Below are 15,717 nucleotides of genomic sequence, written 5' to 3'. Positions count from 1 at the left end.
TGACCTCAACATAATTGAAAACCTATGGATAGAACTCAAAAGAGCAGTGCGTGACAGACAGCCCAGAAATCTCAAAGAACTGAAAGACTTTAGAAGGAAGAATGGGCGAAGATACCTCAAACAAGAACTGAACGACTCTTGGCTGGCTACAAGAAGCATTTACAAGCTGTGATACTTGACAAAGGGGGCAGTACAAGGTATTAACTCTACAGGGTGCCCAAACTTTTTTGTTTTCTGTTACTCTGTTACTGAAAGTTGAACATGATGGAAATAAAATCTAAAGTTTTGTGACATATACGAATGTCTAATGTGTCATTTGATGCCTTTTGGAGATTTTTCCATCTTTTCTTGGCTTCATTATGCACATTAATACAAGTTTTTACCCGGGGTGCCCAAACTGTTGAGCCCCACTGTAGAAATTTAGGAAGAATGTTCATTTTAACAGAATTGATCCAGCCTTGCGTGTAGATAGTGGTGACCACTGCATCAAGCGCTCTTTCACGTGATTTAGTAGAGTCTGAATATTTTATCTAAAAAGACACTTATGTTTTGTTGACAGGTGAATTTATGCCCCACAATCTTAAAAGAGAGGTTGGTATACTTTATGGAAAATGTCTCCGTATTCACAGGAAAGTATGTGAATCATTTACGCATGTACACAATTTATTTCTTAAATTAGCCTATCTATAGTTTAAGAGCTCCTAAACACTACAGTATATGACATAAGACCAAAATAAAAAAGTATTTTCATTGTATTTATACTTATATGATGAAGATGTATTATTTTAAGCTAGACGGGCACTCAAAGAGCATACCAATGCATGCCCTATCTCACAATAATAATGTTCCCAGTCAATAACTACTTTTTCTGATTATCCTGACACCACTTGAATGCAGCGCAAATTCCCTATCTTGCAATGTAAACCAAAGTGAAAAATATTTTGTGTGCCCTGTTAACTCGGATCTACTCCAAAATGTAATGGGTTTTCCTTGGCCCAAGCAACACCATTTCACCTAGTTTTAAGGAAATAAGGAAATACTGCTAACATACAAAATGAGCCGAAAACCTAACGTCCTTGGCGGCAGTAATTAATGGTGTTTTCTTACCTTTTCCATGACTGACTTCCACAGTCCATGTACAGTTTAGGGAGTTAGGATACAGCTCCGGGAAGCCAGGTGATAAGATGATGCCCCCAGGTCCCCTGATGTCCCCGCCGCATGATGCTAAATAAAAAAGGGAAGATAATAAATGGTAACTATTGCTGGAAAACAGAAAAAAAATGTAAATGAACCAATAAATCCTTCACCTGAAGACCGAGGAGCAATTTAAATGAATAATGCATTTAAGTCCTATCCCATCCTGTCCTGTTATTTTTATGAGTACATGTACAGTAATTCTACCAACACAATGTTTTTTCCCCTCTCTCTCTTTCTCCAAACTTGCCCTACTGCCAGGACAATAAAGTTTCATTAATTCAGCTATCCATACATATTTTCTCTGCTGCTATGGTACCTTAAACTGAAAGACATTTTTAGTCAGAAAACATGACAATCCATTAAATGTCTCCGCAATTCACGATAACTGACAAGCATATTAAACTGGATAGAGCATTAGGCTTTTTTATGATTGTGACCTTAAAGTGATTTCGAATTTCTTCAAAATAGAAACAAATCCAACAAGTGAGTTGGGAGGATAATCCAGTTACAACCCACCGAGTAGAGTTGTAGCAGTTGAGGTGATAGGGAGTGTTGTCTAAAACAGGAACACTCATCGTCACTTTAGTAATATGACTGTTATGCATGTTGACTATTGAATTTACTGCAAGAAAGCTTCTTACCTCATCAAAGGAAGTTAATAAGTTAATCTTAACCCTCATTGACTGCTGAGGACCGGAAGGTTAATGCTAGATCCGATTAAAGGTTAACTGGTCTAATTGGATATTATTGAAACCTCCATCGTTTTGCATGCTGTCATTGTGCTTTGTATTCTTCTGTCTTAAAGTAGTGCATGCATGGCCGAATGCCCAAAGAGTGGTCTTGCAAACAAATGCCCGGATGCCATCTTCAAAACAGCAATCGTTAACAAATATTAGAAGTAGAACTCTTGTGCATGTACATATTTTCAAACTAATGAATGTCAGATGATGTTTTGAGGATCGCTGAAATGCCTGAGGCTCCACAGCTGCACACACCCACCCCACTCTTATCCTCTCTCCTTCCACCCTTGGGCCCTCCAGCAAGCACAACACATCAAGGCCTGAATCCTTTCCCACCAACAAAATCATATTAAATAATTTATTAATGAGCCGCAATTACATAAAGTCATTAAAAGTGGATGAGTAAGCTTGGCAAACGGTCTACTTCAGAGGCTCTATAGGCAGAGGGCCAAGGCATTTGTCACCAGTCTGGCACACCTATGCAAGGAAATGCTTCAAGATATCAAATACATTTTCAAGACAACCGTTGGACTGAAATGACACGGCACTGTGTCATATGCACAATATTGCAGTCACTACCAACTGTTGCATGTATTTAATTTGTTATATTTTTTCAACTAAGTGATCCATGATTACGAGACAACATTTACGGTTTGTGCGCTGCAACAATAATTGCTACAATGGACCTGCAATGTACTTCTAAGCAGCACAAAGAGCAAAACCGTACAAACACAGTCGTGAGAGGGAGATTATGTGAGATATCTAAACTGCTTTGAGCATACAGTAGTCTGTCTAAAGTTTTACATGATTTTAAAAACCCCAAGTGAGTTGTTTACACAAGGACTGGGTCTATTTGTTGACTAAAAAGCATTTTAAGGGTATGTTTGGTTAGTCAGACCTGCTGTAGGCGACCAATAGTCACTACACTTGTGTCCTTCATTACCACTTTCAAACAATGAAAGAGGTAATGACACAAACCTTGTTTCGAGAATAAATATAGCAATGGAAGCTGCTGCTGAAAGAACCCAATGACCTCTTGCTAGTTACTAGTGACAGTATCCCACAAATATTTGTGGCTAAAAGACCGCCAAACTATTCATACTGTATGTGTCAATATTTTCTTTAAAATAATGCTGACATCCTAATGAGATGATGTGGTGCTGTTTGAAATTCAATCAGTGCTTCAAATCATAACCAGGTCAATTATTAAATGTCCCTTCAATGACTCAACATTCATGTTTGGAACGCTTACAAGGACAAGAAGGGTGGTCCTTGTATTTAATGGTCATTCTGCACTAACGTGTTCAAAGGGCCATGAATTATGCGATAGTGTAATCCAGAGTCCTTTTAAAAACACACAAAGCAAAATAGTAAAAAAAATAAAATAAACAGATCTTACAAATATGATAAGCATTCACTCAAAAGAACACTGTGCTGTCATGGTTGAGACTGATGCCTGAGCTGAATTGCATGGCAAAAATAATTCCATTTTGTATACATACCATCACAAGTCGGCAGTGGGTGGCTCCAGAAGTGGTTCTTCTCACAAACCAGCGGCTCCTCGTGGCTTAGTCGGTATCCTTGGTCACACTGGAAGGACACCGTGGAACCGATGGACAGGTCATGGCTTAGCCGTACGCCATTCACTGGGATACCAGGATCCATGCAGGAGTATGTGTCCAATGTCACAACTACAGAAATTAAATGCAAACAGTTTTGAGACAATTGCACATTGTTGCCTTGGCAATTGAATTTTAACTTTAGTTTTGATTTTTTTTTTAGCAAGCCCTCTTTTTTTTTTTTTTTTTTTTACATTTTTTAGGTAGCGTCTAATTTTTGTGTTTACCCAAGAGTTTGTGGTCCGTATGGATTTTCATCAGTCACACTGAATGTCAGATTCTGTTTGACTCTTTATACAGTAGAGGTGGCCAGCTATTGCTTATGCAAATACAGTATGATTGTTTGGCTACACAGGAATATTGAAGTCATAGGGTTAGGGTTATCATAGAGCATTCATGAAAACACGATGGACGGACAATTACTTCATGCCCTATGATCTTGACACATGACAGCCTGTGTCTGATTGCAAGGAGCAGGGTTCCATTCAGTCCAAGACTATTTGGTCTAGGAGATGGGTCAATCCTAAAGGGAGTGTCAGGATGGGGAGGTGATATGTTCATGTTGTAAAATGTATGTTTTGTAAAAAAACAAAAAATATTTTTTTCTTTCTTTTTTTTTTTCTTCAAAGTCAGAGATTTACTTTACTAGTTTGACTTTTAAAAATTAATGCATGCTAATGCTTCCTCAAAACTGGGAAAAATAAATTACATTATGCACTAAAGAGACTGCCGAGAAAAACAAACTTCAGGAAATCGCATAGGCTGTTTTATAACACGACACAGCTGAAACACTGAAAAAAATGCACTATTGCATTGACTGCTTTGATGTTTGACACTTTGTCTAAAAAAATAAATAAAACCATGATAGAGTAGTTTGCTCCTCTGGGGTTAAAGAAAACAAGGTTTCATCTTCATGATTCCTTTTTTGTTACATTTAAGCAAGTCCCCCACTGAGAGAATATCAAAAGTAGATGTTCTATTGTAGGTGTGGTAAGAGAGAGGCATGGTAAGAGAGAATTAGAGGTATGAACTTGGTGAACCTGTACAAATGTACTCCTGTTCTATGCATGTGTTGGACCATAAATTTTGATAAAAAATATTTATGTCCACTGGTTTTGCTTCCAAAGTGTACTGTTGGATAGTGCTAGATCCCTCTTAATCTTCAGTGATGTTAGATGCAAAGAAATGCTCTTGTTTCCCCTGTGATTTTCAAGACTGCCATTTGGATATTCTTCCAAGTAGGGTTGCTTTTGATGCACTACAAATATGGTGATTTAGGCATTGACTGACAATTGTGTAAGCAGTTATTAGGTCATTGGTGGGAAGTCTATTCTAAACTATGAGTATCAGAACCAGTATTTTATCCCTTACCTTTCAACAATTTAATTGAACATGTAAGCTTTAATATTAAGGAGTCACTGGGAAATGGCTATGGTCTGCTTGTCTAGTTATCCATCTATCCTTCCATAATTCCAGAGCATCCATACACAGTACAAAGCCAGAAAGATTAAGTAAAATAAATACAAAAAATGCATCTGATAATCTCTCACTTAAATGTGGCTTAGACCAAAGTGGCCCAGCTGTTTGAACTGGATTCAAAACAAAATCTTCAAAATCAAGTGTTTGGCGAAATCCAAAGTTACATATTGGTAGATCACCCCTTTTTTGGAGTAATTGGTTGGAAATGGGAAATGTCACACTGGGGGATCTGTATCTCGGAGGCATATTGAATTCCTTAGAAGATGTGGTACAGCAATTTGGAATCCCTGTATTTAAGATTTTTCAGATATTTGCAACTTCACCATCTGTTAGTGGGGATTTTTGGATCCAGTTTCTCTGCCCTGAATTCACCAGAATCAGGTTCATTCTGCAAATTTTATGTTTTGTATATAAACAAAAAAAAAGGAAGTAAAACCACAAAAAATACAAGTATTAAGATATATATAATACGGTACAGTATAGTATATGATTTGATAACATTTTATAATATGTTTTTGTAACTGAATATATCTAATAGATTCATTACATACAAAGGGAATGGGATGCAGTGTTTCTGTGCCTCAGTTTATTTACAGCATAATTCAGAACAGCCCTACTTTGTAAGACCAATTTTACAAATGAACTAGGCTGGGTTTCCCCAAAGCATTTCAGCAATAACCTATGTCCTAAATTGCAATGGAAGAAGCTAATATGATCTTACTGTTATTGCTTTTCAATAGCCTCATCAACAAAAGAAAAATGCACTTAAGAGTGAAACATAATAAGAGAAAGGCACTTGTGGTCTGCTTTCAGTCAATAATACAGACAAACTCTGTCTCATGAATCACATCTGAGTGACAAGGGTAATGGTGTTAGTGCAAAATAGATCACACTATGTCCAGAGTATTTTTTTAAGTGATTATTCAAAGACTACCACTCTATGCATAGTGATGTGGAGAAAAAAGAAAAAGATTTCACCCGTTATACACATTACTGATTATGTACATCAGACAGCTAATAGTTCTCTAGCCTTACCCTGATTTTTCAGTCTGTGCACTTGAACACAGCTTTCCTCTGCGAGCTTGCATCTATAAACTCGGGTTTACAGTTGCGCTTGACAAGGGGCAGGATAATGCAAGAACCCATTTGGATAGCTAAACAGTGAATCTGGGGACTCGGATTCAGGTCCATCCAAGTCAGTTGTTCACATAAATACCACAAACACACTGAACTTTCTGCAGTAGTTTCCATGTATTTAGATTTACAGCACAATATTATTCAATAAGAGGCATTCATTAAGATGTACAGCCCCACTTGGTCCTGAAATCTGCCTTTGATTTCACCCAGAGTCCATTCCCTAAACTCCCACACAAAAGGCATTACTCAACCTGAAGTAACGGTGAGGTATCCTTAGGCTGAATCTCATAATCTAGTTATGTTACCACTAATGTTAATTCTTAACAATACAGTGTTGATCTTTGGTCTCCCTCTAAAATGAGCAATGTTTAAAAGTCTTTAGTCTTACTCTTGAACGTTTTATCCCAGTACCTGAACTGAGAGAACTTTCTTTGATTCTGACAACAAAAGCTCATTAAATCAGCTCGTTATTAAAAATATTGGTGCTCTTATCACATAAGCCACCTGAAACATCCTCAACACAGTTTGGTTTTCATAGTTTCAGAAGTTTTCTAAAAGTGTTACTAAAAAAAGTTAGACTCATTTAGATTTATCAGGACTTTAACCTTTTTTCTTTCCTTTTGTTGACATATCTAATTTAAAATCAAGTCAAAAACAGATTTGAATTCTGTGGAAATTTTCATAAATATTTGTGTACTACTCCCACATTTTTTTTTGCATTCATAACTTTAATGTTTTGCAGTGCATGTAAGCAAAAGCAGGATACGCTCACCTTCATAGAATATCTTGAAGCCACTGTTTGATCGACTGTTATCAGTGGTGAAAAGCAGATACAGAAAGTTACTGCTACTAAACAGGAACTGAGGGACCTGGGTTCCATTAAACGAGCCAATCAGAGGAGAGAGCAGGTTGGGACCGTCATGCACTTCCAGGAAGTCATAACTGAGTTCAGTTTGAAACCTTCAAAGTAAAGAAAGCAGAGACAGGGAGATGCAGAGAACAAAATTATTTGTATTCAAAACAATTCTTCTGCTTTGACAGATTAGACAGTTTGCGGACACAGCAGGCTAAATGGCTTCAGAGAAAATGTTTAACTTTTAAGGAGATAAATGAGAAGAAATAGATTGCACAACAAGTGTTCCAATAATTGCAATACTATCAGATCAACGAGTTTCTTGGAAATATGATAAAGTCACTATCAGGTCTACTTTCAATTCAAGCAACGAGAAAAGCCAAGGTCACTTGTTTTTAATGCAAAGAGCTTAAAAAAAAAAAAAAAAAAAAAATCACAGAGAAAGTAGGTCTTGTGTTTCTTAGTAGTGTGTCAGCACTGAGATAGCATTGATTATAAAATATGAACATTATATGGTTTCACTACTTAATGGTAAGAAACAAAGATCTAATAGCAAGACTTTTTTTCTTTTACTGCAGCTCTCTAAGGAAGTGAGCGGGAGCCAGTAAGCGAAATCAAGAATTACTCAAGGCTTTCAACATTCTTGGAAAATAAGTCCAGGACTGTGTTCCACCTCCTCTGAATTTATATCTCCAACTCAGAGGCTTCCTAGGCTCGGTGTTCTCTTTCTGTGTTTGTGCACATTTCAATTCCTAGTGTGTGTGTGTGTGTGTGTGTGTGTGTGTGTGTGTGTGTGTGTGTGTGTGTTGTGTGGTGTAGTAGTACTTGCATGCAATGTAATCCAGTATGTGGATATGGTATACGTACATAAGGGATTGTGTGCTGTCTCAGTTGTTGTCTGTGTCTTGGTGTTAGTGTACAGTATATGTGTCTATCTTTGTTTCCGAGGATTAGTTGTTGAAGCACTGTCATACAAACCTGTCAAAGCTGATCTTGATGGAGCTTCCCGGCTCAGCCTCAATGACCCACTCACAACTCAGGGAGTCTTTGTAGTAGCCTGGCCACCCCGGGGAAAGGATGACACCAGTCGGCCCGGAGTAGTGGCCCCCGCAAGGAGCTGGTGGAGCAGAGAGGTGGAAGAATGACGGGAGGCATTGGGGAGGATAAAGATAAAAACTTAAGGCATAAATAGATCGAAGAAAAAAACAAAAATAGGTGGAGAAAAGTTGTTGCTTTAAAAGATGATAACACTCAGTAATCTTTTTGTACCCACATGAAAAACATTGAAAGAGAATAAATACAGGATGAGTCATCAAAAGGGCTGTAGTTACACAAATCCCTGAAAATAACAAAAATGTAGCCATTTGGGTGGACTACATGTTTCACATAACCTACTCACTTTTTTTGTATTAAGATTCCCTCGGTTTTATCTTTCTCTATCTAACTCAATAGTTGACACATTGGTCCACAAACTACACAATTATTTTCTATTCCATTTTAGTACCTTCACATTTGGGAATGAGTCCGCTCCACATCCCCTTGCCTTCCTCCAGATGGCATGTGATGGTGTCAGCCCCCTGCGTCTTGATGAAGCCCTCCTCACAAACCACTGAGATGGAACTACCCAGTTGGAAACTGTCCCCAAAGCGCCTGGCATTCAACGGTATGCCAGGGTCAGGGCACTCATTATGTCCGAAAGCTTGTAATGAAAAGACAGAACAAGATCTAGTGACAAACGCTGTTGTGTGAATGAGAAATGGGGTCTTTGAGGAGTCAGGAGATAAGGGAAATGGATGTAGCTATTCGTTAGAGAGAAACAAAACCTAACAGAGGTCTGCTCTGTGTACCTGAGGGTGACATTAGCCTCTGTCTTTTGAGCGTGTTGTGCCTTTCACCAGCGAAAAAGAATTACGATGCTGTTGCATTAGGCCGTGAGGCACAAGAGTTAGGAACTGTTTGCACTATTCTAAATGCTTCTTGTTTTGTTAAGGCACTTTAGCTTCTCTTGGACATACAATGTAGTAACATTTCTCCTTATAGCTTAAGCATTCATTTTCAAAAGGAAATAAGTATGCTTTGTGACTTAGAACATGCACATTCTGACAAATTACTGCTACTGCTGAACATCATCCAATCCTTTATCATTAAGAAGATATAAGATGTCATTTGTTATCACTGTACTCTAGCTCCCTTTTGTTTCTTTGGTTAGATGTTCTGTATACGTTTTTAAAAAGTGTACAAAGTTAAAAGCTCAGTCAGTCCTGATTTTTGCAAAGAAGGCAATCATACTAGTCATCACACTAATCCCAAACCATAAAAGGAAAAGGGTGGATCCAATTAATTGTTCATAGATGCTTTACTATGATATGATTCTTTATATTACATTGATCTAACAGTCCCTTACTGCTATAGGTGATGTTGAACCCTCGCCCAGACATAGAGTGATCAGCCTGAAACTCCAGCTGCAGAACATTGCTGTTTGACGTCAGGTGGGAAGGAACTTCGGCACCGGAGAAGCGTCCTAGTATTGAGGCTTCTGACTGGTCCCCATCTTTGATAGTGAGGAAGTCATAGGGAGGCTCCAGGTCAAAATCATTGAAAGCCAGGTGTATTCTGGAGCCAGGCTCAGAGATAATGAGCCACACACAGTTGAGGTTGTTTCCATATCCCTCTGGGTAATCAGGAGACAACACTGTCCCCATGGGAGCGGTGAAGTTGGAGAAACAGGGGACTGTATGGCAGAGGGGAGGTATACATTAGTAAAGATATAAACACTTAAATATCCCAGGCAATTTGTTTTACAGCAATTTTCACTGGGCACATGACAATGTACACTGTGGATACTAAGATGACAGGGTCAGGCACAAAGATCAGTATAGAACACTGTCAGTACTGTATAACTAGCTCAGCAATCAGGAGGCAACACTGCTCCCATGGGTGCTGAGTAGTTGGGAGAAACATGAAACTATAAAGGGATGGAACAGAGGAGTTGGTGTACAAAGATACAGACATACAGCATATAGGCGCACAGGAACACTGCACACTGTCCCAATGGAGCAGAAGACTAGATTTATGTTATGGTTAGATATACTGTAGTGAAACTCACAACAGGGGTTTAGGACAATGTATAGTATAATGCAAGTTTCCCTTCTCCTGAGTATCTGTGTAGCATAACAGTGCGCACCCTACTTTCTTCTCTTTCAAACCCACCCCCAAATGAGGCAAGCACATCCTATCAATTTCCAATTTTACGTTCCAAATATATTGCTGTTTACACACAATGCCCTGCATGGTCATTTAACAGCACTGTAATTAATCCTCCAATAGCTTAGTGTCATTGTGAACTTTCCAAGCGCATTAGTAATTGCTTTATTTGCTGTCACGAAAAAAAAGCATGTATTGGACTCACATATGCAGATGGGGATATTAGCTGACCACTGATTGTTGTTCTGGCAGGTTATCATCCTCTCCCCGATGAGCTCGAATCCAAACTGGCATTCAAAGCGCAGAACATTTCCATTTAGAAAGCCACTACCCTCTTGGTAACCGTACAGGGGTGTACCAGGGTCACCACAACTCTCTTTGTCAATTTCTGTGGGTGAGGTGAGGGGAGGAGAAAAAGGGGATGGAAAGTAGAGGATTAAGTCAAGCCAAGTACTTTGAGGTACTTTTTCCTTAAAATTATCTATAAAGGTCCAGGTGAAGAGTCTAAGAGCCAGGCTAGGGATTTTTTTTTTTTTTTTAATAGGAGATTGAGAAGGGAGTGAGAGACAGGCAGACTGACAAATAGGACAGAAAGGCAGACAGGAAAATTGACTCGTTGCTTCACTGAATGAGACAGTTGCAGACAAGAATACAGACAGTGAGAGATGATATCAGCACTAAAGTCTGTGTACCTTTATAGTTGATCTTGAAGCCGATAGAGCCCACACTCTCATCAGACTGGAGATGAAGCCACATCTGATGGGACATGCTGACAATCAGGTCTGGGACAAAGCTCCCAGTCAGCCTGCAGAGAGGGCAACAACAAAAAAGTCACTATTGTATCAAACCCCTCCTCTCAAACATCATCTCATCCCACCAAGTTATATTATGTCTTACATCACATCAAATTTATAGAACCAAAAAAATCAATGTACTGTGTACTTTATGTGTTGCATATTAGTAATTATAGGTCATCGCACAGTTCGCTTCAACAAAGCCAGCCTCCATTTAAAAGGTGCAGTTATTACATTCATTCAAGGCAACATCTAAAATGTAGATCTAGCTGGCATTGCACTGCATGAGCAATATCACAGTATAATATATAACCAATTGAGTGTTTTATGTGGTACTTACACTTGTATTATTGTTTTAGAATCACCCACTTCCCCTCCATCTCCAATTGTTAGCGAATCGTACCCAATTTCTAGGTCGAACTCTTCGAAATTGATCTGAATAACCTGTAATAAAATATGATTTAATAAGTGTTAGAATGCAGCATGGCAGTGCTTTTGAGCATTAGTAATATTTTGACACATTCCTATTGAAGCATTTATATCGGAGTCTGTCCACATAGATTGCAGATAGTTTGTGAACACATGTTAACATGTTAAAACTAACTTCTATAAACAAAAACAAAGCTTGACATTGCTATCTTGAGTGTTGAGTATTTGTGGTGTTTATTTATTCATTCATTCATTCATTCATTCATTCATTCATACAGCAATATAATACATACTTATATTTATCTATATTATATATATATATATATATATATATATATATATATGAGCCAAACCCTCTCAATGATAACCTGCCATTTCAGTTATATGAAATTCACAACATATGTGCCCATTTTCATAACATGGCTTTTTGAGAGCGTGTTTCTGTAAACTACAGAATGTGATGCCATACACATTTTTTTCAAGCAAAGCAGACAGCAACATGTTGGATAAATGCTGTAAAAGCCAAAGACTTCTTCCTATCTCATAATTTAGATTAGCTGCATACCATAGCCTACATTCCGGAACTTGTATGAATTATGCAGAAACTAACCCTCAAACTTAAATCAACAATGCCTTAAAAGAAAATGGATGAAAGACTCAATTCTCAAAGTTGTGAAAGAGTCCATAACCCAGCCATACACCCACAAACGACCAATTTAGAAACGGACAGCAGTATCTCATTACATTACTGTACTTTAGTGCACAAATCAAATACTATAAAACCAATCATTGCTGGCAAATGTAAGACTTTTAAACTTTTATTTGTCTGTCCGCATTCACCCTTTAGATAGCTTTGTTAGCTGTCACTGGTCTTGGTCTCTTTTTTTTTTACCTTAAAAATTTACATAACATCACAAAAGATATTTTCACTGATCAAACTGGTAACAGCTGCTTACCCTAAAATTAATCATGTAAAACTGAGTCTACTGCAGAGAAAGGACACAATAAAGCCATATTATCTCAACCCACACTTTTGCAGACATGAATTAGTGTTGCAAAAAAGGATGTTTCATGACATGAGTGTCACATCTGTTGATGACAAACATATGATGAATGCTTGCTCATCCTTAACATCCCTTTCTCTGGCCATTGGGAGGACATTGCCTGCACAATATCATTGTGTAACAGCCTCATTAAAATGCACGCATAAGCATAATTACCTAATAACACTAATGGACCAAGTTTCAGTGCGAAGTCAATGGTGTGTTTGCTTAGCAGAGGGTACAGCAGCACAAAGCTATGGCACTTGCCAGTCCTAGTGAGTTCTGAGCTAGTGTTAGTTGGTTAGTTATTAGTTATTAGCAGGATTGCACTTAGTTGACAGCCCTGTGTATAGGACTTACTGGAACAGCAATAAAGAGACAGGTTTTTTGTAGGAGCGTAATAATGACCATTGGGAAAACAGGTTTGACCTCTTCACTTTGGGGAAAAGCGGATCTCAGTCAATCATTATTTCTCTCCATTTCTGTAACCCAAAATAAATTAAGCAAATCGCTAAATTACCAACAGCCTAGTTCAGGGAGAACTGAAATGCAATCCACTGCAGCTATGTACATTAATGAGGGGCAGTGAAAATGAACTCGTCAAAACACATGCATATTCTATGTAACCTTTCCCCACCCTGGGAAGTCATTGGAAAAGATATGCACACATAAATATGTATCCAGGAAAACGTAATGCCAAGACAAATGATCTACACCACAAGGGGGGAGGGACTTCTCTAATGTAAAATAGTGAGGGTGTACTCCCTGGGGAAAATGCCTATTTGTGTTTATCATATACATAATAAGGGTTTTTACACTTGTGTATGAAAAACACAATTGAGACATTACATTATTCATGCTATAAAGCAAATGTGGATAGGTTCAACACATAACATAACTTGTAATGTACACTGTTATAGCACCTGTAAGTATAGTGGCAAATTGAGGTTAAGTGAATCTGAGAAGAAGATGAGGGTCTAAAAGCTTGTTATCGTTGGGTCCTCAGAAGAACCCTGCCTCTATTGTTCTACCTTGGTTGGATCGCTGGCTGTGATGATCCACACACACTGGGAGTTACTCTCATACTGGATAGGGAAGTTAGGAGATGTAAAAGTCCCAGAGGGTCCTTGCAGATTTGACCCACACGTTTTCACTGCAACAGTATCAAGATAAACATTAAGACACAGACGATAAACATTAAGTTAAAGCGCCCATTTTATGCTCATTTTCAGGTTCATAATTGTATTTTGTGGTTGTACCAGAATAGGTTTACATGGTTTCATTTTCAAAAAACACCATGTTTTTGTTGTACCGCACCTTGCTGCAGATCCTGTTTTCACCCTGTGTGTTTAGGTCTCTGTTTTAGCTACAGAGTGAGACATCTCACTTCTATACTATCTTTGTTGGGAGTTGCACATGCGCAGTAGCTAGGTATTAGGGGTGCACAATATATCGAATCAGTATCGTTATCGCGATATCACGTTGCTCGATATCATTATCGAAAGTCTCGCAATAATCCTTTTTTTATGCGTCCCGTCCGACACGCAGACGGAGTTCTGAAGGAAAATAAAAATTGAGCGGAAGTGCGTGGAGGGCGGAGCCAGGCTGCGTCGCGCCTCCGCTGGAACATAAATCAGTGAAGAAATAGACAGAGACAAAACAAAGCGAAAGAAAAGAAAAGACTAAGAAGAGAGAGCGAAGGGAGCAAAAGAAAGAACACAAATAAGAAAATGAGTGTTGCTCAGGGAGAAGACAAAATAACAGGATGAAGAGGAAACTTAGAGGCCAAGAAGTTAAGTCCAGAGCATCAGGTGGCTCTAACGCCTGACAACGGGAGCAATATAAGAAGGCTGCGGAACTCAACAAATAGCAGAGGCTACAATGTTGGACACCTGTTGCACATGCTGTTGGTAATTATTAAATTATTTGTACTTTCATTAAATGTATAAGGGATAGGATTTTTATTAGTGTATACACTGACATATTGTATAGATCTCGAAGCTGACACAATCAATATTTATTTTATGTGACACATTGCAATAAAACTGAAAAATATAGACCATTTAAATAAACCTTATCTTTTTCATTAGTATTTGTGCTATAACTTGTTTTAATAGATACAAAGTGCTAATACATGTATTCAGGGCTGTAGTACTCAAGTCCGGTCTGGACTCGAGACCGTTTTTCTAGGACTCGGACTTTCTCGGACTCGCTAGTATTTGGTCTCGATTGTCTCGGACTCGGCATGGTTGGCCCAATATGACTTTTGGTCTGGACCGAGTCCAAGTGTCTTTATATGTTGATGATAATATTGGAGGGAAGTGAACACAGTCCAGGTGGGGATATTGTCGGCTTTTTACAAGTTCGACAGCTAACGTTAGCTAACGTACGCGGTGTTTGCTAAGTTAGCGCACCAGCGTTAGCCTAGCTACTAACGCTAGGTAAATTTACGGCTGCCTTCGGAGTTTCCTATATCTGCGTCACGTTGTCAACATAAGACCTGTGGGTTAGTTGGAGCCATTATTGTATCACATGAAATAAGCTTTGCGCCTAGAGATGTGGTGGGTTTTTGTTACGTTATAAAAAAGCTAACTGGCTATGTTAGCCCGTTTGTATGCTAGCGGACATAGCTAACGTTGTTTTCTGAAAAACATCTTTCCTATTAACCACGTCCAAATAACATTTTCTGTCTCTATAACACGCTCATTATTTATTTTATACTGTACAACCAGTAAAACTGTCCTGTTCGTAGTAGACATGATTATTATTTATTTATTCATGTTGTACCAGTCCAATATGACTGTCTGTTGAAAATAACCTTGTGTTGTAAAAATTTGTTTTAATTGTATTAATCTATTTTATGCGTTTTCCCATAACTTTTGTAATTTACATATGTTTTTAAAATATCGAAATTATATCGATATCGCAATATTCATTCGATATCGCAATATCACATTTTTTTCAATATCGTGCACCCCTACTAGGTATGATCACATCAGCTAGATAACTTTCTCCAACTTTGGTCAGTACAAGGCAGGATTAGCTGGGAGACTTTTTCTAAACAAGGGCGCTTGTGGAATACCTGCAGAACAGGGATATGTTAGTTGTTCTTTTGCAGATTATGGTGAACTAGTGTGTGTTGTAGTAGCAGTATTTTGCCATTGAGAACGAGCAGGCACGTGCTACGGTCAGCCACCTCATCTCGGCTAGTGACGTAGAAAG

The 15,717-nt window shown here is 38.4% G+C and overlaps 1 protein-coding gene across 2 annotated transcripts in view; it reads right to left on the bottom strand.

Moving 5' to 3' along the window:
• The window catches only part of LOC116690735 (CUB and sushi domain-containing protein 3), a 286,959-nt gene that overhangs the window by 199,245 nt on the left and 71,997 nt on the right, over positions 1 to 15,717 (bottom strand). For both annotated transcript variants that reach the window (XM_032517890.1, XM_032517891.1), the window contains exons 10-19: positions 13,527 to 13,648; positions 11,364 to 11,467; positions 10,922 to 11,034; positions 10,435 to 10,617; positions 9,430 to 9,756; positions 8,530 to 8,724; positions 8,004 to 8,142; positions 6,945 to 7,132; positions 3,440 to 3,628; positions 1,108 to 1,224 (exon numbers count right to left, since the gene is read on the bottom strand). In XM_032517890.1, coding sequence (XP_032373781.1) covers positions 1,108 to 1,224; positions 3,440 to 3,628; positions 6,945 to 7,132; positions 8,004 to 8,142; positions 8,530 to 8,724; positions 9,430 to 9,756; positions 10,435 to 10,617; positions 10,922 to 11,034; positions 11,364 to 11,467; positions 13,527 to 13,648 — 1,677 coding nt within the window. The remainder of the gene's footprint in view (positions 1 to 1,107; positions 1,225 to 3,439; positions 3,629 to 6,944; positions 7,133 to 8,003; positions 8,143 to 8,529; positions 8,725 to 9,429; positions 9,757 to 10,434; positions 10,618 to 10,921; positions 11,035 to 11,363; positions 11,468 to 13,526; positions 13,649 to 15,717) is intronic.

This window comes from Etheostoma spectabile, chromosome 6 (genome assembly GCF_008692095.1).
Source record: "Etheostoma spectabile isolate EspeVRDwgs_2016 chromosome 6, UIUC_Espe_1.0, whole genome shotgun sequence".
In the NCBI taxonomy this organism is placed as follows: Eukaryota; Metazoa; Chordata; class Actinopteri; order Perciformes; family Percidae; genus Etheostoma; species Etheostoma spectabile.
The sequence above is the reverse complement of the archived record's forward strand: the minus strand, read 5'-3'. Positions and strand labels throughout refer to the sequence as shown.